This window comes from Cydia splendana, chromosome 8, assembly GCF_910591565.1.
Source record: "Cydia splendana chromosome 8, ilCydSple1.2, whole genome shotgun sequence".
Lineage (NCBI taxonomy): Eukaryota > Metazoa > Arthropoda > Insecta > Lepidoptera > Tortricidae > Cydia > Cydia splendana.
Genome location: NC_085967.1, coordinates 12,345,914 through 12,367,837, shown reverse-complemented (window position 1 = coordinate 12,367,837; position 21,924 = coordinate 12,345,914). Strand labels below are relative to the sequence as shown.

General features: G+C 37.9%; 1 protein-coding gene and 1 long non-coding RNA gene across 3 annotated transcripts in view; one reads left to right on the top strand and one right to left on the bottom strand.

The window, feature by feature from the left end:
* The first annotated feature begins 258 nt into the window (after positions 1-258).
* Positions 259-12,852, top strand: LOC134793245 (uncharacterized). Its single transcript, XR_010144523.1, has 2 exons — positions 259-447; positions 12,560-12,852. It is a non-coding gene; the product is annotated as an uncharacterized LOC134793245 (long non-coding RNA).
* Positions 12,853-13,053: 201 nt separating this feature from the next.
* The window catches only part of LOC134793134 (NADPH--cytochrome P450 reductase), a 29,121-nt gene continuing 20,250 nt past the window's right edge, over positions 13,054-21,924 (bottom strand). For both annotated transcript variants that reach the window (XM_063764701.1, XM_063764702.1), the window contains 3 exons: positions 20,445-20,619; positions 18,813-18,970; positions 13,054-16,743 (listed from right to left, as the gene is read on the bottom strand). In XM_063764701.1, the coding sequence (XP_063620771.1) occupies positions 16,599-16,743; positions 18,813-18,970; positions 20,445-20,619 (478 nt within the window). In that variant the 3' untranslated portion in view covers positions 13,054-16,598. The remainder of the gene's footprint in view (positions 16,744-18,812; positions 18,971-20,444; positions 20,620-21,924) is intronic.

Here is a 21,924-nt window from a genome sequence, read left to right as displayed (position 1 = left end):
TCTAACCTACATGTAAGTACATACATCAATAGTCATACAGACGTACTTTTGACACTTTTAAATTTTCCATATTTTCTGTTCCAGTTATTCGTTTATTGTTGGATTTAATTTAAATAAAACAACTCTACATCTTGGCCACGAAGCGTGCGTTCCATGGCCCTCTGGATATAGTTGAAATATGCCATTACGCGTCAGCGTCACGTCATCGACCTACATAAACTTGAAGTTAATTGACATTTGCTCCTGTCTGACGCTGTGATAGACGCAAGCATCTAATTAACTCATGCCGGAAAAATCGACGTAAATGCGCGTTAGATATCACTGATATCAGGCAGTGTCTTACAAATTACAATATTTTTCCAGCCATACATAATTTATCGAACGAACGAGCGAAGAGAAGTTCTATATAGGGCTTTTTGACTGAACTATCATAGGATACTTTGTTAGGTACGAAAAAACAGTTGTTATAATTTAAATGAAATTGGGTAAACGTATTGAGCGAGGGCAATATAATTTTTAAGGCGACGGTAGCGGTGGGTAAAATTTCAGATTCTGTCAATTTACCCCATTTCACACACAAGCGCACTTCACGCACACTACCTCACTTTACTGGGACAGGTCAGTGACCCATCATGTTTTTTTTAAGATTGGACTTTTAGTTTAGTATTGACCACTAGCCTCCTTTGAGAGTAAAAGCGTTCCATTGAAAGATGAAAGAGAAACAATGCATTTAATCTTGCTTTCCTTGTCTGTTCATGTCACACGTGACGTACTTACCTATTTAATTAATTTGATTGTTGACTGTTTTACTACCTAATATTGCATTGTCGAGATACGCGTTTTGTACAATTAAAGCGAATAAAACAAGATGTCATTAAGTCGAATGTAAAATGTTATTTACTACTCTATACGGTTTTTCATAAGGTGCAAAATCCATTCAATAGGAATTTAAATAAATAAAGTTTCAGCAGGGTGGCAATTCCATTTTGGCGGATAAAGCGAAACAGAAAAGTTCTATCGAACCTGCTTACAAATTTTCACGAGAATCAGTTCATCAGTTGAGAAATGTGATCTGCAAAGGAGAACATACAAAAGCATTTTTGCCCAAGCTGAAACGGAGACCTTTGCTAACGCTCGGCCAATGATGGTTTAGGTACACCTATAAAAAATGGTTGTCCCTGCTGTAATTTTAATATCTTTATATTTCAACGGTATAGTTTTGCCTTCAAAAATAATCGGTATCGCTAAACAATAGCGGTACCTTACTACTTATACGTTCACGAAATCGGTATCTGCATAACTTGATTGTTAGTAAACTAACCTGAAAAATAATCTCAAAACCACCGAAACATTTATGTACAGTCACTTGCAATAATATGTTACGTCATTAGCGCCAACTTTGCCTCCAGGGAAACTTTGTCCAAAACGACAATTTTAAACAAATTCGTTAATGTAGAAAAAATTATAATAGTTAAGGCCACCCTGCTATTTTTAGTAGAAAATAGGTTATATTTCTGACAAAACTATATACCAAACTTGTGCATAACTTGACTTGGGAATTTAGAGTTTGAGCGAGTTGTCTAATATAGGGTATATTTCGGCGGGCAAAAAATGTATAAATAATGAATGCAAGTAGAAAAAATTGAGAACCCTTTGACAAATATTTCCGGGTTTGAGTTATAACACATGAAGCATAGATTATGTCTATTGAGATTTAAACTAAAAAGGTCTAAATACACAAAAGTTTTAGCGGTGGGCAAAGTAATCCGGTAATTTGGCATCGATACCAACATTGCCCACCACCAAAAACGGATTAGGGTTGTCACTTTCATCTAATTTACCCAACTTCGCAAGTAAAAGAAGGTTATGTTTGTACACTAAAATAAATTTATAAATATATACTGTATTTAATTTGTCTTATTATCCTTTATTTAGATGTTTTATCCCGTTAACGAATGAAAAACACAACAAAAATCATATTTTTGGCCATTAAACTATTGTAACAGATTTTCTCAAAAGTGACAATCCTAGCCTTTGTAAAATGCTTAGGCGAGCCTTATTTGGAAATGGGCAAAAACGGGTAGGCAACATTGCCCAGCAAATTTATTTTAAAGTTTTTACACTTATCGCTAAGTTATTAACAGGGAATGGTAGGATTGCCCAAAACCTTTAAGTGATCCTTAGACATCATCATCATACGAGCTGTATTTGAATACCAAATTGACGTGGGCAATGTTGGCGAAAACCCCGGATATCTTTGCCCGCCCTCTAAAACGCAAAAAAATGAGTAAAAACACGATAAAAAATATATTTTTTTCAAATAAACTGATGCGTTTGATCACAATGGACGTGCTGAGCAAAAAAAGTCATATGATGTGATGTTTTTTGAGAAATTCGTTTTAAAAAATAAGCGGGCAAAGTTGGTGGTAATGACGGTACCTACTCTTCGAAGGCCGCAAAAATATGTGACATGGTCTTATGGTTCTACAAATAAGATCGAGTCAGATATTTTTGCGGCCTTCGTTGTGTAACATAAATTGCAGGCGACTGTACATTTGGAATAATTATTTTATTTAGTTTCAACGAAAGTTTCAAGTTTAGTACGAAAATACTTCAGATATTCAATATGCACAAAATGTAGACCTAATCGAAATAAAACATTGCTTTTTATAGGTAATTTATAAAACATTCGATACATAGGTATACATAACAATAACTAGAGCGCTATTGGCCTGTAAGCTTCATCTCGGTCTCCAAAGCCGCAAAAACTCGCTAGTACTTAGTGCTGGTCTAGCCGTTATTTTTCCTTGAAGATTTTCAGAGAACAGCACGTACACGCATTATACATATAGACGGAACGAACCGCATAATCATTATCATTTATTCGTCGCAATCCATGGTATTACAGATCTAGGTACAAGACTTTCAGGTATTACTTATACGAATTACATAACTCTTCCTGTTAATAGGCATTATTTTAAGATAAAAGTTCTATAATATAATACAAGATTACAATTGTCATCAAAATTCATTGACGTACAGAAGTCAAATACGTTTTTAAACTGACGCAAAATGATACCAGCATAATAAAAATTGATCCCAATCAGTAAAGATGAGTCTTTAAACTTTTTTCATTTTAAGCGAGTTTTGCAGGAACATAATACTTAAATTCGACTGTAATCGTATTGTTTTAAGATAGTTTACTGCGGTTTTCAACCATTATAACAGCAAATCAAATTTAAATGAGACGCGAGCTGATATTAATGTACCCTATTTTTTGAAATACAATTTATCTACTGGTATACTTTCTCGTGTGCGTATATGATTTAATGTCAATATAATTGTCAAAAGCAAGAAAATCAAGCTGTCATTTTCATTTGAAGAAGTACACGTGTGCTCCGGTGTAGCCCCAACGGGCATCTGACTTGAAGAAGAATTTTGAGTGATGTCGTCAATGTATGGAAATTGTTCGAAAGTTTACATTTGAGATTGAATTTCTGTGTTGTCTTTGTGAGTAAAAATATAAATCGATAATAAATTGGTAGCTGGATTATCTAGCTTTCAGAATCATACAATAATTCAATTACTGTCAAAGACAAAATTGTTTTGCTTCCGTCTCAAACGGAACTCCATATTTTGATTTTTTGATACTTTTAGTGTCGATTTGTAGAGAATAACAGCAAATTAAAAATACAATGGCATGAAGAGTCGGTACACCGTTTCTTCGTGAGCAAATTTACGTGTAATTAAATGCAATTATTAAACATTTATTGAACAAATTATGGTTACAAAATGAGGTCTAAATCGAAAACGTCATATACCGGCCCCTTAAGTTCTAGCATGAGCAGGATCGATCAAGGGGTTACTGGAACTAGAGGCCCAAAAGCGCGATTTAGTAAAAAATATATTCCAAAGTTTACGTTTCGTATGAACTATGAAATTTGTAGCAACACCTAATTATTGTAATTGTTGTCTCATGTGATCCTAAAATGGTTCAATTCAAACAGTTTTGGGAGGTTTTGAAAAACGCTTATACCTACTTATTAGGTTGTTGCATAATTCTTTTCCCACTTTGGAATAAAACTATTTTTTTTGTAACAATTATTTATTGAAACAATTAATCGACAATATAATCACCATCATTATCTAGAACATGTAACCATCTGCTAGGCAAAGTTTCAATACCCTTAGCCCAGAATGAAAGTGGCTGAGAGACAAAGAAGTTGGCAAGGTAATTTTTTAGGTCGCCGGAATTTTCGAATTTCTTTTTACGAAGATGCTGTTTCAAAGCCCGAAAAAGATGATAGTCGGAGGATGCTAGATCAGGGCTATAAGGTGGAAGAGGTATTGTTGTCCAACCGAGCTCCTCTAGAAATTTACAGGTCGTTTTCGCCGTATGTGGTCTTGCATTATCATGAAGTAATGATACTTCGAGTAGTAGGCCTTTTTTCTTTAACAGCGTTCGCCAACTTCTGTAGTTGATTCACGTAGGCTTCGGCATTGGTAGTCTGATGGTCGTCCAGTAACTCCCACAACAACATTCCTTGCGAATCCCAGAAAACTGACAGGAGAAGTTTCTGGCCATGTGGACTGCTTTTCGGCTGTGTTGGAGGCCGTTTATCGGAAGGCATCCAAAAGGCTTTTCGTGTAACGTTCTCGTACAAGACCCAGGACTCGTTTCCAGTTATGATCGACTCCAGGAAGCTCTTTATTTGGGGGCGCAACAGCAGACTTTCACAAATGTTGACTCTGTAATGCACGTTGAGCATCGGTCAAAGCATGAGGCGTCCATCTTGACAAAACTTTACGGTAACCCATCGACTGCAGATGGCGATCTATGGTACTGTAGTGATATTTAAGAGTTTTCTCTAAATCCCTGGTGGTGGAATCCGGATGCAACTCAAGCTCGCGCCGCAATGCTTCTTCGTCAAACGTGACGGGGCGACCAGTATGAGAAATGTCTTTTAGACTTGTGTCTCCTTCATTAAAGCGCTGGAACCAATTTCGTACTGTTAGCAGGAGATCTAAGGTCCCGTTTTCTAAGAGGACCTTGCATTTTGGAGACAAAGCAAACCGCTTGGAACAGGTGTTCCTGGGGGTGACCTGAGCTGATTATGCCCGGTTGCCAAGCGGTTCCCCCCAGTAGGTGGGCAGGGTAGGGGGGGGTAAAAGTGCCTCCGGCGCGCCTCACTCTAAGCTTTATATCTGCATACATCTCGCAACTATATCAAGTTTGGTGTCATTTTCGTATAATTCGAGGATGAAGAATTCATTTCTGTGACTAAATTTTCACTCACCCATACAAAAAATTCGAAAAATTCAAAATTCCTCTACAAAATGTATTCTATGAGGATTTGCTCTAGAAAAAAAAATACCTGTGAATAGCCCAGTTCTCCTACTATACAGAATAGTAAACTTGTCAAACATTTTTTTTTCCTAACTCTGTTAAAAAAAATGTTTTGTGTCGCGCGGCGTACTTGCATTGTAAGAGTGGTATGCAACGTTTAGGATTTTTAAGTATGTTTAGATGATTTCTGATAAGTTGTTATTCTTCTGGTGGTAGATTACATTAATAAATTACTTCTGGACGTGATATATATACAAATATAAATTAAATATATAAATAAAGATGTTGGGAAAACTTTCGCTAATAGAGTTAAGTATTATAAATGTGATAAAATTAACATAGGAGATGTTTGACAAAAAATGCGGGTTAAAATAAGATATTATATTGTTCGTAATTGCCATTACATGCCCATGGGACTGTGCATTTTAGGTTTTTTTAACGCAGTTGCACCTCCCTGCTCATTTTGTTTTGCAGTGGCAACGAATAAGCTCTAAACAAGCAGCAGCCGCCGCAGGTAGGCTTGTCCATATGGGCTCCCAATAACCTTGTTGTTTGGACCAGCCCCAGTCAGCAGGGCATGGTGGCTGTTGCTGAGGGGCTATAATCTGTCCCCAAACATAGACCAAATCGCGCCGTGCGCCAAAAACCGCCAAGTCGCCGAAATAATTTTCAACCAGGTTGACAAGGTGCAGAAAACCCTAGAGGAAAAGCAAACCGCTCTATGTGCGTTCCTTGATGTTGAAGGTGCTTTCGACAATACGCCCACAGAGACCATACTCAATGGTATGAAATCAAAGGGAGTAGACGAAACCACCAGAAGGGTACATAGCATGCTCTCAAACAGAGTAGCCACTCTGACCATCAATACTATATATAGAGCATGAATTTTATACCACTAAAGGGTGCCTACAAGGAGGCGTTTTATCCCCACTATTATGGACCCTAGCAGTGGACCAACTTCTTGCAATCATGTCAGGCCAAGACTTTGATACACAAGGAGATGCCGACGACCTTGTAGTCATCGTCAAAGGCCCTTGCCTCAACACAATATCCAACCTAATGCAAGGAGCTCTAAACAGAATATTCAAATGGTGTAGAGAAAATGACTTGTCCATTAATCCGAGCAAGACTGTAATAGCCATTTAATCATTCACAAGGAAACGGAAGCTCGATAAACTCACAAAACCAAGACTTAATGGACAAATAATACCGTTCTCGGCAGAGGTCAAGTATCTAGGGGTCACCTTTGGCCAAAAGTTAACTTGGAACCCTCACCTGAGAAACATTATACAAAAAGTGGAAATGGCCATGTGGTCATGCTGTCGAATGGCAGGAGCAAGATGGGGCTTAAGATCCAAATTGCTATGTGGTTATACACAGCGGTAGTGAGGCCAATTGTCACCTACGCCTCCGCAGTCTGGTGTTACAAAACCAGCCAAAAGACAGCAATAGACACTCTAAACAGCCTGCAACGCACGGCTTGTTTAACAGTAATAGGCGCCTACTCCTCGACACCGGGAGCGGCCCTAGATGCACTGCTGGACATCATACCACTCCACTTGCAGGTGCAAAAGGAGGCCAAGCAGTGCGTCTACAGAATATGCACGCTGAACAGGCCAAAATGGCGCTCTCAGGCATTAACCAATCTAAAGGCCTGGGTTTTTGCGAATAGAGCCCTTAGCATGCCCACTGATGACGCTCACACCGAATGTCATCTCACCAAACTGTACACAGTAGAAATGCCTCCTAGAGACAAATGGATCAACAACCAAATGTACGTCGAAGAGGGAAGCCACATCTGGTATACAGATGCTTCCAAGAAAGGCAATGATGTAGGATGTGGGATCTATGGTGAGAGATCTAAGCTCAGAGCTAGCGTCAGCATGGGCACATTGGCCTCAATCTTCCAGGCAGAAGTCTTCGCCGTCAACAAATGTGCGGAGATCAACCTGGATAGAAACCTAAGTCAACAGCTTATCTACATCAACTCAGACAGCCAGGCTGCTCCGCTGGCACTAGAATCCCTTGAGTCAAACTCAAAACTAGTCCAGAACTGTAAAATAAACCTAAATGCACTGGTTTACTCCAACAAAGTTACACTTAGATGGGTACCAGGGCACTCCGACATTAACGGAAACGAAGAAGCGGACGAACTTGCTTGAAAGGGCGCAGACACACCCCTGGTCGGCCCAGAACTCTTCTGTGGAAGCACAAAACGAGATGCATATTCTCTGCTCAGCAACTTAGAAAAAACGAGAGCAATCGATTGGTGGAAGTTCGTTAAAGGACAAGAACACTCGAAAGCTCTGATCAAAGGGTTCAACAGCAAAACTGCACAAAACCTGCGCGGTGACCAGAATACTGACTGGACACTGCAAGTTGAACAAACATATATGTTTCAAATTGGCAAGAAACAAGATGCGACATGCAGGTTCTGTCAGGAGTCAGAGGAGACTGCAATGCACATTCTCTGTTCTTGTGGACTACTAATGTCAAAAAGAAGTACCTACCTAGGGCGACACGTAGTGCAACCCTATGAGGTACAAAACATAACGGCCCAAAGAATCTGGAACTTTCTGGATGCAACGGGCATTAGTAATGAACTTAAAGGGCCGTCACAATAGATCAATGCTGGTCAATGCGACACTCAAAGGCCCACAACACCACAATAATAATAATAATGTCCCGCGGGGGCAGCTTGTGGCGAGCTGACGTTGAGTGACGACACCGCGGACCCCTATTCCAGAGGGCCCTGTTATCTGGCCCTCGCCTCTGTGCTTGCCTTGATTGGCCGGCCAGAATGGAGTCGCAAGAGCGGGACCTATGCTCCAGGTTGGAAGTGTAAAATGTCATAACGCCGGCGACCTGCTGAACGGATTACCGGGATCTGGCTACCGCAGACTCACCTCTCGACAACCTCACAGCCACTCCAAAGTGTTGCCCTGTTGTCGCACTGTGCGTGCGGCCATTGCGGGGCCCACTCAATGAGTTGGCGAGTCACCACCTTTGAGACTGATTTACAACTTTGAGACTGATTGTCATGGCAGGTGTCCGCTAGTCTCTCCCATAGCCCATTATTCAGTCCATCCAACTTTCAAATCTATAGCCCATGACCTTAGTTCCCATCGCAGCACAAAAGTGCTGCACTGTAATAGTCTTTGCACCTGGCGGGGACCATCTCCGGATGTATCACATTGTGCGTTCGGGGATAGTATCCACCACATGTATCCCTTGCTTTTAGATTAACGTGCCTTAAAGGGCCTCTGCGCTGTTGGCTTCGTCCCCACGTACGCCTCCCAAAGGTCCGGGACCCCATGGTCCCGAGATAAAGAAAAGACATGCAAATAATAATGTTAATTTTATCACATTTATAATACTTAACTCTGTTGGCGAAAGTTTTCCCAACATCTTTATTTATATATTTAATTTATATTTGTATATTTATTCACTTCCAGAAGTAATTTATTAATGTAATCTACAACCAGAAGAATAACAACTTATCAGAAATCATCTAAACATGCTTAAAAATCCTAAACGCTGCATACCGCTCTTACAAAGCAGGTACGCCGCGCGACAATAAACATTTTTTTTAACAGAGTTATGAAAAAAAATGTTTGACAAGTTTACTATTCTGTATAGTAGGATAACTGGGCTATTCACAGGTATTATTTTTCTAGAGCAAATCCTCATAGTTTAAGTTTTTTAGAGGATTTACGAAAAAAAAATTAAAAGATTTTTTTTTTATTTTTGAATTTCTCGATTTTTTTGTATGGGTGAGTGAAAATTTAGTCACAGAACTGAATTCTTCATCCTCGAGTTACACGAAAAAGACACCTAACTTGATATAGTTGCGAGATGTATGCAGATATAAAGCTTAGAGTGAGGCGCGCCGGAGGCACTTTTACCCCCCCTCCCCTGCCCACCTGCTGGGGGGAACCTCTTGGTAACCGGGCTTAATCAGCTCAGATCACCCCCATGAACACCTGTTCCAAGCGGTTTGCTTTGTCTCCAAAATGCAAGGTGGTGGACCTTAGATCTCCTGCTATGTGCGATCGGTAGTAGTGTTTGGGCCAAGAGCAGTATTAATCTTATTTGCTGTTTCCCTCGATCTGGTTCCTAATTGGTGTTCGTATAGGTAAGTAAATCACTCGATGATGTTGTTGGTCCATTTTTTCGATTTTAACTAAATCCCTGTAACAAGCCCGCAGCTTGTAGCTTATATACCCTACGTGAAAGATTCGAGAACATTCTACTATACACTTCTACTATTCTAGAATATTCCCGAGACTACTGAAAATATCAAGAAAATTTTGAAGTGGGAAAAAAATTATGCAACAACGTAATAATTTTATTATGGTACCATTTAGACGTGCGCGCCGGTAGAAAAAAATCGGGTGGCGGCGCGCCACGAAAAAATCATCGGCGGCGGCGTAACGCCGGCGGCGTGGGATTTTCATCTTTTCAATATACGTATAATGAAAAACCAAGATTAACTCTAAATCAACAAGGGAAAAAATCTCAAAAAAAAACTGTGTTACATCGTTTTTTTGGTTTATTGTAGAAAAATCATGAAAAAAAAATCTAATTATAATGTTGAAAAAAACATATGTCAAGATGATGTCAAGTATGTTGAACGTTGCTATGATCGGTGTAAATAAAAAGATACGCCGCGTAATGAAAAGACGTCCAGTATTTTGGACACGCCGAGTATAGAGTACCTACCTACTGTATAAGGGTTTTTTAGTCCAGTTCATGTTTTTTAAATAAATATAGAATAATTGCATTTTTTAATTAGAAATACACTTACTGATAATGTCAACTTATGTAATGAATTTAAGTAAGTGAAACCTATTATTTTTATATTTTTGCAATAACTTTATATCTCGTAGGTGGTAAAATTTTACCAGTCATTGACGTAATTTATTTCACATTAAATCTAACTTAGCGGGGTATCCTAGGATGCAGTCACATCTGAGCAATGGTTTTTACAATAATGCATGCACTTTTATCTAAATTTTCGTAATAAATTTCTCAAATGAAATCGGGTCTGTCTCTTGATGAAAACAAATCCACACACACACACACACACACACATCCACAGGAAAAAAAAACAAAAATATATTTTTTTAATCTATTTGGTTCATTACGTTGTATTACCGCAAGTAATGACTTTTTAGAACGAACATCCCTCTATTTAATTTATTTAGCACAAAAACTACCAAAAAATTTAATAATTTACTCTTCGCATACTTGGCAACGTCCAACATATTGGACTTAGCAAAAGTGCCGTTTAATCGACAACGGGCAAAATAATGGACATTACACCTTTTACACTTGTTTTTACCCATAAACACAACACATTTTTATGTAAATCATATTGCCACGTAAAAAACAGACCAGTTAGTAACCTATTACACGTTTTAACGCTGCTTAATACTGTCATATAAAAAAAATGAAATAAGGGGAAAATGTCAGTCTGTCGGATGCTTCCTTGCAAGTTCTGCGTTCTGTAGGACTTTGACAAAAAGATTATGTTCACACTGGTTCCCAATATTTTCTTACTTACTTAAAAATAACATATCATTCAAGTAGTAGTAGTCGTAGTTTCCTGGTAGTGTAAGTACGCTACCAGGGGAAAGTAACGCTATGCTTTAATATTTGGTGCAGAATTTTTTTCTTGGGATGTCCAGTATAGGTGACGTTATCGATTTAAGGGTTAAAATAAATCAAGCAATGAATTAAAAAAAACGGAACAGTCGGAACGCTAAAGCTAGGCACGTTGCACGTGCTTTATATCCATTGATTTTAAATTTGTACCCTCTTGCGGGTTATGTCACGGCGCGAATTTTAGACTACCGGCGGCGGCGGCGGCGCGCTGTCTCCTTATGGCGGCGGCGCGCACGTCTAGTACCATTTATTAATTCAAAGTTTCATATTGTCTATATAGCCAGATATGTTGGCTATCATTAAGACATAGCAAACAAATTAGATGAAAAATGAGAGCGAAGTAATAAAAAATTCAAAAGCAATCTACCGAGCTTGAACGAATCGAGCTTGCTGCGGACTCTTTAAGCTTCACCCTTCAAGCACTCTAGTCTGTGGCTGATCATAATAATTTCATACAGACCGTTAATTTCGTGTCCGATAGGAGTTTCGGTTTCGGCATAAAAATCATGTTTCGACCGAAGGTTTGGTTTCGGCAAAAAATCTGGTTTCGGCCGGACACTACCTTTAATACGTTGCTGGTGGTAGTGGTAGGTAAGTACATTGCTGTTGTAACGTACAGTCAGCAATACTATTCGCTTGGCACCTTTGCATACAAACTTCTATGTGTAGGGGGGGTAACTTTTCTCTGCAGCTGACTGTACAATGTGACGCCAAGCCTAGGCCTAAGGCCTAGCCAAAATGCCAATCGTTTGCACTACGACAACGAAACTCCTGTCTCTCTATCACTCTCACAATATTCGTGCGATAGAGAAACATATGGCGTTTCGTTGTCGTCGCGCAAACGATTGGCATCTTGGCTAAGCACCCTGGTATAATCCCACTTGTCTCCCACCCACGTGTAAAGGGGATACGTAGGTACGTATTCCAATCTGTGGCCGACGGGGACAAATGAGAATGAATCGTTCCCATCTGTGTGATTTATGTTTAGTAATAGCCAAGTTTTCAAGCCTACAGGTTCGACTATGGTGTCTATGGTAAACTATCAATTGTAGAATTTGTAGAAGTCAATTAATCATATCATACATTTGTTGTCGTTTTTTTCGTAAGATTTTGATAAAATTCAGTAAATAATAGATAGAGATAGAGTTCCCTCGGCTGAACAATATACCTAAGCGTAATTTCAACGTAGGGTAATTATCTAATTATTATTAGGGGGTTATAGGTTTCAATAACTGGCCACCTTATACTAAAATGAATTCTATTTATAGGTGAATAGAGTTCATTTTAGTTTCGGGCGGCCAGTTATTAAAACCGACCAGTTACTGGCGAATTACCCTATGTCCTAAAAAATCTTCCCCTGAGTTACAAAAACGTACGGAATTTTCTTAACTCAACGGAAAATCACATACATTTTTTGTCCCAAATTAAGATTTCTTGTTTATTACGCCCAAAATGAGGAGCTCTTCAAACTTAACAAGTCTCATCAAAATCTGACGAAAAAGAGAATTAACATAATAAAAATCATTATCTTCTAATGTTTTACAGCCGATATTTTCCTCGAGTTTGTAAGGGGTTATTACCTTGCATTGAAGACGAAAGAATACCACCAAGGACGACCCAGGACAGACGCTCCTGCCGACGCCGTATAAGGAGAGCCGACCCCAAGTAAATGGGATAAGGCTAGGATGAAGAAGAAGAGTACATTTTGTTCTTTGCATATCGCGCAACGCTCAAGATTCATCTTTTTGGATTCATTCGTTAGGCCAAGGTCTCAATATTAGCGCGAGTAGTAAATAACAATTTTGCTCCCTGATTAAACAAATAAATATTTTCATAATGCTGTCTCTTTAATTAGTATGTAGGTATCTTATTATGGATGTGAGCTTATGCTGTTTTGTGATTAGTAATAAAATTCCCACAGATAAATTAGATCGAACTACCTAGTTAGGTGCGGGTGTTAAAGTTAGTAGGGTAAAATGCGGACTAACATACACCTGATATGAGCATGAACATTAACCATATAATGAGAACACAATGTAATATAAAACTGTTTTAATAATATTGTCTCATAAATACAAAAATACATAAACTTTTATATACTTAAATCTATTCCCAGTCCACTTACATAAAAACATGACAACAATTTATTAGTTTTTTAGGTACTTGTACAAATACAACAATAACAAACATTACAAACTTGTTCAACAATATATTGACTATGTTTTCATACGCAGACCAATTAAATACTATTCCATTTGAGAATATTACTTAGTATTACTTTGCCTATAGGAAAAAACTGAAATAAAATTTAACAAAAAGAACTGAACCGAACCGATTATTCCTATGAGAACTGTTAGTAAATAACTTCAAATGGAAAAGTAATTAACACAACCATATAAATATTTGTTTTGAAATATACATAACGAATAAGGTACCTAATTAAACTTCGGTAAATGAATAAATAAATCTACGTTCAATCACTTAGTAATCGAAGGTCAACAGAACAATGTATTTAAAATAACCTAAGGTTACTGTTATAACCCACTCGTTGTCACACGTCACGCAATACCACGTCGCTATACAAAGTCTCACACTATACGAATGCTGGATACATGAAACTTAAACTTGACAACTTAGCTAACTGTAGGGCAGAAATGAACAAAATTAGTTTCCGCACTTCTATAGCAATAGGGATATAAAACAGTACAGGTAGGACGAGGAAGGCATCTATTTCTCTATTAGCTAAAACAAAAGCAATTCAAAACAATCTTACATTTATTTAATTATATTTCAGTTAGGTAAGTTGATAACGAATAACTGAAAGAACGTGTCGGCGCAATTATTACCTAGGTAGGTATACGTCATTATCCAGAACCGTAATCTTATCATTCTAGCTATTGGCAGGAATTTATTATTCTGTGATAGGCAGACATCGTAAATTTAATAAAATTTTCGGTCTCGACACTGTCTATGATAGACTTAATTCAAGTTGAAATTAGAATTAATAGCCTTAGTCGATAATGATGCATTCCTGTTATCCCTTATTAGGGAACCCAGTCGATAATATTCCTTGAAATTGTTTCTACCAATTTCTTAAACTCAACTACGCTGCAATGGAAATACTACGAAATTTAAATTTACGATGTCTGGTGATAAGTCATTGACGTCATTGTATAATGAGGAATGTTCTACGTTTTTTTAACAAATATATATATATGCGTGAGGGGCGGCCAGTTTTGCCGAATATGTAAATTACCTAATGCTTCGCGGCAGTAAAAATCATCACTTTTAATGTGGGTACAAAAACATCATTAAACTTCGAATTCGATGACCGCTTGCCTAGGTCATGTAATCATACATTTGTGCGAACTTAATCATAGGCTAGTTTCATGTAAATAAGCTAAATTAGGAACAGCAGTAATGAGAAAAAAAATCAGTGACGTAAACGGATACATAATACTACAAACACTCAAGTTTCCACTTTTGTCATTAACAGTGATCGGAATAGGCAGAGTATATTTACCTACACTTGGTAGAACAAAGTCATGAAGTGGAGACTTCCTTGCGATAACATTTTTTTCCGGGACTTCCCGGATTTAAAAATCAGTAAAATAAATAAAATCTCATAATGTATCCCCAATGTACGTAAAATTAAATAGTAACCACAACACTACAAGTTTGTACTAGTTTACGAGTGATAATATAACATTATTGTATTTATATTATTTCAAACGATATGTACCCTATGTTTCAATAAGGATATGTACCCTAATTTACCGCTACCTCCGCAACCAGTAATTACTAGATGGGGTACATGGCTAAAGGCAACGTCGTATTATGCGGAACATTTTCAACAAATATCGGATGTTGTAGGTAACCTTAATAGCAATGAAGCAATATCTATAAGAAAAGCAAAAGCCGCAATGAGGAAAGAAAATATTCAATCCCAACTAAATTTTATTCACGAAAACTATAGAATAATTCAAGTAGCACTTACAAAATTACAAGAGTCTAAATTATCGCTAGCAAAATATTTTGATAGTATTGACAACGTTAGATGTGTTTTGAACTGGTCGTCGAACGAAATAATAGAAAATAAATTAGAGAAAGTTATAGAACGCAATCCTGACTATGGCATAGTTAGAGAAAAAAGTGAGAGAATTGTTCAAGGGATCGACGCAGATGATGATTTGATTTATAATTTTGCACCACTCACATCTGTAGACGTTGAACGGTCATTTTCTACATACAAGTGGATTTTAAGCGTGAAAAGAAATAGACTGAAAATTGAAAATATGGAAAAAATTATAGTAATATATTTCAATCATCTCCAGGAGAATAATAATAGTACTGAAATGAATGAATGTGATTCTGATAGTGACGACAAATAATTTTGTAAATTAAATGAAAACGGGACTTAATCGCGTAGCACTTACCCTAGCATAAAAGTAACTAATGGAAATCAAGTGCGGGTAGTTCCAAAAACTCGTATAGCTAGAAAATGTTGACACAACTCCCTACCCGTATGCCTCTGACCACGGACGTAATGTGACATCCGAAACCTTGGGCCAAATATTACATATAAGTGTTACGCGATTAAGTCCCGTTTTCATTTAATAATAGGTATGTGTGAAAATGGTGTTAGTTTAAATCAATATAATAATTTTGTATTTGTAGATTGAGTTGCAATCTTATTTATATTTAGACTTAACTTGTCCACTCCCACGGCTCATATATGAGCCGCAACGCTTATGGTGACGTCACATCGTAGGAATTGACAAGTTAATAAAATAATAATAACTTTGTACATAAAGAGAGTTTATTAAAAATAAATATAGAAGAATCCGTTTATATATTGGTTGTTTTATTTTATGCCTATTTATTGTATTGAAGCAGTTTGCATTGTTTTTTGTACTATTCAGAACAATATTAATCATTCGGTAAGTTCCCGGGACTTTAGTCCCGCAAAAAAATGTTTTCGTAAGAAAGTCTCCACTTTTTATCTATGTTCTACCAAGTGTAGGTATGTAAATATACTCTGCCTATTCCGATCACTGGTCATTAATGACTTGCGTTTTGCCAGTCAAGGTGGGGTAATATTATAGGTAATTTATAGTTTCCTTAACAACGGCATAAGGTTCTGTACCTATATCATTTGTTATTTACCAGTCGCTTTCCGGTGAAGGAAAACATCGTGAGGAAACCGGACTAATCCCAATAAGGCCTAGTTTACCCTCTGGGTTGGAAGGACAGATGGCAGTCCCTTTCGTAAAAACTAGTGCCCACGCCAATTCCTGGGATTAGTTGCCAAGCGGAACCCAGGCTCCCATGAGCCGTGTCAAAATGCAGGGACAACGCGAAGAAGATAATGAACAACGGCATAAGGTTCTGTATAACCGTAAAATCAATGAGCAACAGACTTGAACCACTTTCGAAATGCGCGAGACTTATAACGACTGGAAAGTACTTCCACCAATTAGCTATTTGTTTTGAAGTCTCACCATGTGCTGATTTAACTCTGAAACTAGCCTATACTTACTCGATAATAGTTGAATTAATTTACCTAACGTGTTATATGAAGGTTTTAACTCCATACGTCCGCTGAATACTTTTTCATGGATTCCAATTTCTTGAGGAATTGCACGGCCTCGGCCTCGGTCCTGCCGCCCTGCTGCTGGATGGCCTTCAGGATGAGGTTGCGGACGTCCACCGCCATGTTCTTTGCGTCACTGTCAACCACAAGCGGCCATTAGTCTAGTCGCGCAACTCATTAACCTTGAATACATACAAAACCGGATATCTCGTCTCGTCAACAAATAGATAAAGGGACCTTCCAATATGCGGTTAATTTTAATTATATGTGAAATATGATTTAAATAAAATCACATTGGTAAAGTTAGATTTTATAAGATGGTAGGAGGTTCGAATGGTAAGAGTAATTGCTGCTCCAAAAACATTAAACTATACATAATTCATAATATCATAATACAATATCATAACGTAAATGTCAACACTTCTAACTTTATACTACGACGATGTTCTATTTTAAGATACTCTTGTGCCAGACAACAGGCAGAAACGGAATCAAACATACGCGGTACGGGTGGGTCAATTAGATAACATAATTGTGATACCTACTAAACACGCAAGAAATAGACAACTATTGTTTTGCTTTTATTAATTTGCTCTCACCCTACCTCATTAGTAGTTATAAGCAGACATAGAAGTTTTTGTGGCAAAATAAAGTGATTGACAAAATGAAATATCGACATGTCTGTTATCGATGTTACCTTAACGTTATACTTAGATATTTAATACATATTTATAAGAAGATAGCTACCGCGAAATACACAACACGTTCGATATCTTCTTCTCTTTTGATAGCAGTTTTTTTTCCTTTGGCACTATACTCAGGGGCGTATTTACCCTAGGGCCATCCGGGCCATGGCCCGGGGCGCCAATCCGCCAGGGGCGGCATATGGGCCGAATGGCGCCCCTGGCGAATTGCATTTTGTTTTTCTTCCTTGACTTCTGGGGCGGCCAAACGTTGGCCCGGGGCGCGAAATCTCAAAATACGCCCCTGACTATACTACAATTTAGATTTTAATTTTTAAGTAAGTACTAAATATATGCAATAAAGAAATTATGTACCGCTTTTTGATTGATTTGCATTATTGAAATTTCTCGGTAACTTACCTACAGCAAGTAGAAGTTACATATTTTAAATACTAATCAACCTATGACTTATCGATAGCAGATTTATGGATGTTTCATTTTCTCAAACACTCGTTTTTGCCACAAAAACATCTATGTCTGATTAGAAGTGTTTATAATAAGTCCCGACATAGTTTTGGTTTGTAAAGTTTGGATCGAAAGTAAGTGTAAAATAAGTGCCAAATTTTATTATTCCCTAATTTTAAAACAAACACATCAATCATTAATTAAACTTCCATTTAGATACTTTCACAAAAAAATATCTGTCTTGATTATTCATATTCCACTAAAAATATACTTCGTGAATGGAAACAATTGTTTTTTTTTCTACTAGTCCCTTACTAGTCCCGAATACCTAAACATTTGCTTGTCATTTGCGTTGGGGGGGGGGGGGGGGTCCCACCCACCGGTCCAATGTGTATTACGTCTCACATTTTGCTTTCATGAGAGTGAGATGCACTGACATTGAACAAAGATATTGGACAGGTGGAATACCACCCTAAAGACATTCGTTTCACCAATGCCCTTGTTTTGACTTGAAACAGAGAATAAACCCTATACTCTGTATCTTTAGGTACTTAAATAAAAGTAAACAAATATTTTTTACATTTTCGGGTACTTACAACATTTATTGATTAACCGGATGGTGTTTAGCAAAAATGAGTCATCCCACATCCATTTTGCAATAAAATGTCAACTTTAAGCGTCAATTTTTTGAGTTGACATCTTATTGAAAAATTAATGTGGGTTGACACATTATTGCTTAACAGCATCCAACCAACCAAATACAAAACCACCTGTCACTGAACGACCTGACTTTAACCTGCATTATTTGATCATGTAATGTTTTCATCTACCCTCAAATGGCTTCTTAAGTAGATTTTGTTTACTCTTTTTTAAATACCTAAAGATATACCCCCTTATTCATAAACGTTTACTAAAGTTAACAAGCCGATAATAATCATTTGTCCCTTTCCGACGTATCGGTATGATGGAAAGGCACAAACGATTATTATCGGCTTGTCAACTTTAGTAAACGTTTATGAATAAGGGGGACATACTATAGATCTGCATATGACCTTACCCGCAGATGTAGAAGTGTCCGTTCCGCTTGCCGATGACGTCCCAGATCTGTTCTAGGTTCTTCTCGAGCAGGTGCGTGACGTACACCTTCTGCGGCTGGTCGCGAGAGAACGCCAGGTTCAGCGTCACGTCTCCGTTCTTGGCCCACTGTTCTAGCTCCTGCAATATTACATAAATAAATAAAATATATATTATAGGACACTATTACACAAATTGACTAAGTCCCACAGTACGCTCAATAAGGTTTGTGTTGTGGGTACTTAGACAAGATAAGTATATAATATATAATATATAAATATTTATAAATACTTAAATATAATTAAATATATATACGAACGGATCTACCGCGATATAATTTCATTGTTTTTATTTTAAAATCCGACGTTTCAACCGAGTTGCACCAGATGTGGTCACGACAAGACAGTCTTTCTGCCTGCGACTTCGTCTGCGTTAAATGATGAATAGTGATGATGATTGATAAAAACTACCCTATGTCCTTTATCGGTTTTCAAACTATCTTCATATCAAATTTCATCTAAATCGGTTCAGCGGTTTAAGCGTGATGTGGTAACAGACATACAGAGTTACTTTCGCATTTATAATATTATATTATATATATTAAGTAGGGATGTGGCAAGTTATTCAAGTTAAATCACAAACCTAACTATTCCTTCTAAGTAGTAACATTTCAATTCTAAGTACATGTTTATAGTCATAGATATAAGACATACCTAACCTAGGTACGTTACTTGCAATAGTAACTTAAAATAACCATGCAAAATATTACTATAAAACATCTCATTCCATTGTTCTTTATTTTTTATCTCTATTAACCTGGACAGATGATTTAGATTAGACGATCATAATCTCGAAATAATATACGGCCCTACTTCCAACTCTTCCTTACACACTTCCTCTCCAATCTCTCCTGAAAATAAGTTAGCGCTGGAACCTTGCCTAGCCGCTATTTTATTTTCACATTAGAAATTTTATAACCTCAAATTAGTGGTAACTTTTTTCCTCCAAAATTAAATCCAAGTAACCTATGCACTAGGGGTCATCCATTAATTACATCACACCTTTAGGGGGAGGGAGGGGGTCAAGAAAATGTGACATGTGATATGGGGGAGGGGGGAGTCACAAACATTGTGATGTCACTTTAACTTCATCTGTAACCGAAAATTAATTTATATTTTGTTATTCGCTCTGTACAGTTAAATAATGAGATTTTGGATGTAATTATCGTTGTGTTATAAAATTACTAATATTTATATATCAAAAATATTTTTATATGAAAGAAATAATGCCGAGTTAATATTGTCGATTTCGTTGAAAAAAAAATTGCCTAAAATGTGACGTCACACCAGGGGGGGAGGGGTTTGCAAAATGTGACCAAGTGTGACAAGGAGGGGGGGAGGGGTAAAAAAACCTAGAAATTCGTGTGACGTAATTAATGGATGATCCCCTATTACGAATTATTATTGTACCGCTATATAATATTAGATATCATATGAAGAGGAACCCTATTTTCGGAAGAAAAGTGAATTACCAATACTTTTGAGGTTAGAAGATATCTAATCTTAAAAAAACGGGGTGGAATTTAAAGGTTATTATTGCTGAATCAAGTGCTTACCTCTTGGTAGATGAAGTCCTGGTCGCGATGCCTGCACCCGAAATAGAGTATGTTGTCGCCGACCTCCTTGCCGCTCTCGCGCGCGTGCGCCCTCTCTTGCAAGAAGCCGCGGAAAGGCGCGAGACCCGTGCCCGGGCCTACCATCAGGATTGGAGTCTGAGTTTGCAGTGGTAGCCTGAAAAGACAAGCTCGTTATAATAATAATAAATAATAATTCAGTCTATATACGTCCCACTGCTGGGCACAAGCCTCCTCTCATGCGCGAGAGGGCTTGGGCTATAGTCCCCACGCTAGCCCAATGCTGAATGGGGACTTCACATACACCGTTGAATTTCTTCGCAGATGTATGCAGGTTTCCTCACGATGTTTTCCTTCACCGAAAAGCTAGTGGTAAATATCAAATGATATTTTGTACATAAGTTCCGAAAAACTCAATGGTACGAGCCAGGATTTGGACCCGCGACCTCCGGATTGAAAGTCGGACGTCATATCCACTCGGCCACCACCGCTCGTTATACCTCGTTAACTGTGCAAAGTGCATCATAAAAATTGTGCATCAAAAATATCGAATTGAATTCTTATTCAAACTTAAAAAAAAAAACATTTACAATAACGTGTAGGTATGTGTATCGTGTACCTACGAATTGAACGGTGCACGATTTTTTTGATGCACAATTTTCATGATGCACTTTGCACAGTTATTAAAAAATTTAAAGGCTGGCACTTCTTTATCCGCTAGCTCAGATGATTAATCCCTTTAACCCCACTTCCAAAATTTAAAAACCTCCAAATTAAACTAACCCATTTAGAGTCCATTAGTGCACAAAGTACAGCGAGCTCAAATGACTTAATTACCTTGATAGGCATAGATTGAGTACTTAAACTTCGAAATTTGCCGCGTAGTTATATGTTATGTCATTGAACTTTCAACTTTTGTAATTTGCTAATAATTTAACAATATATATATGTCGCAGTCGGATCGTATAATCCGCCGTATTACATTACAGCTAGCCGTTTTCAAAAACAGGGCCGTTTTGAAATGCGGCGGTTTAACGATTAGCCGGATTGAATGCGGCTGAATGAGAATCCGCCGGAATGTATTCGGCGCCATACGTTCTTCAACACAGCTAGCCGTAATGTAATACAGCGAGTCATTAGCCGCCGCTTTGACAGTTTTTAGTTTCCATTTTTAACACCCGTGGCGCTGCCTGACAAACGCTGGGGTGTCCATCAAATCTGGAGTTCGTCGGACTGTTTCTTTTCAAAAAACATTTCTTTCGCAACTTAACTAGACGGAGCCCCGCTTCGCGGGGCCCCTATTTCTGAGCGGTTTGCCCTTCGGGCATCTGAAGCTACCTAACGAACCTAACCTACCTGCCTATTGATTTAGTGAGACGCCCATGAAAACATCAGATGCCCGAAGGGCAAACCGCCCAGAAATAGGAGCCCCGCTTGCGGGGCTCCGTCTATTTAAGTAGTG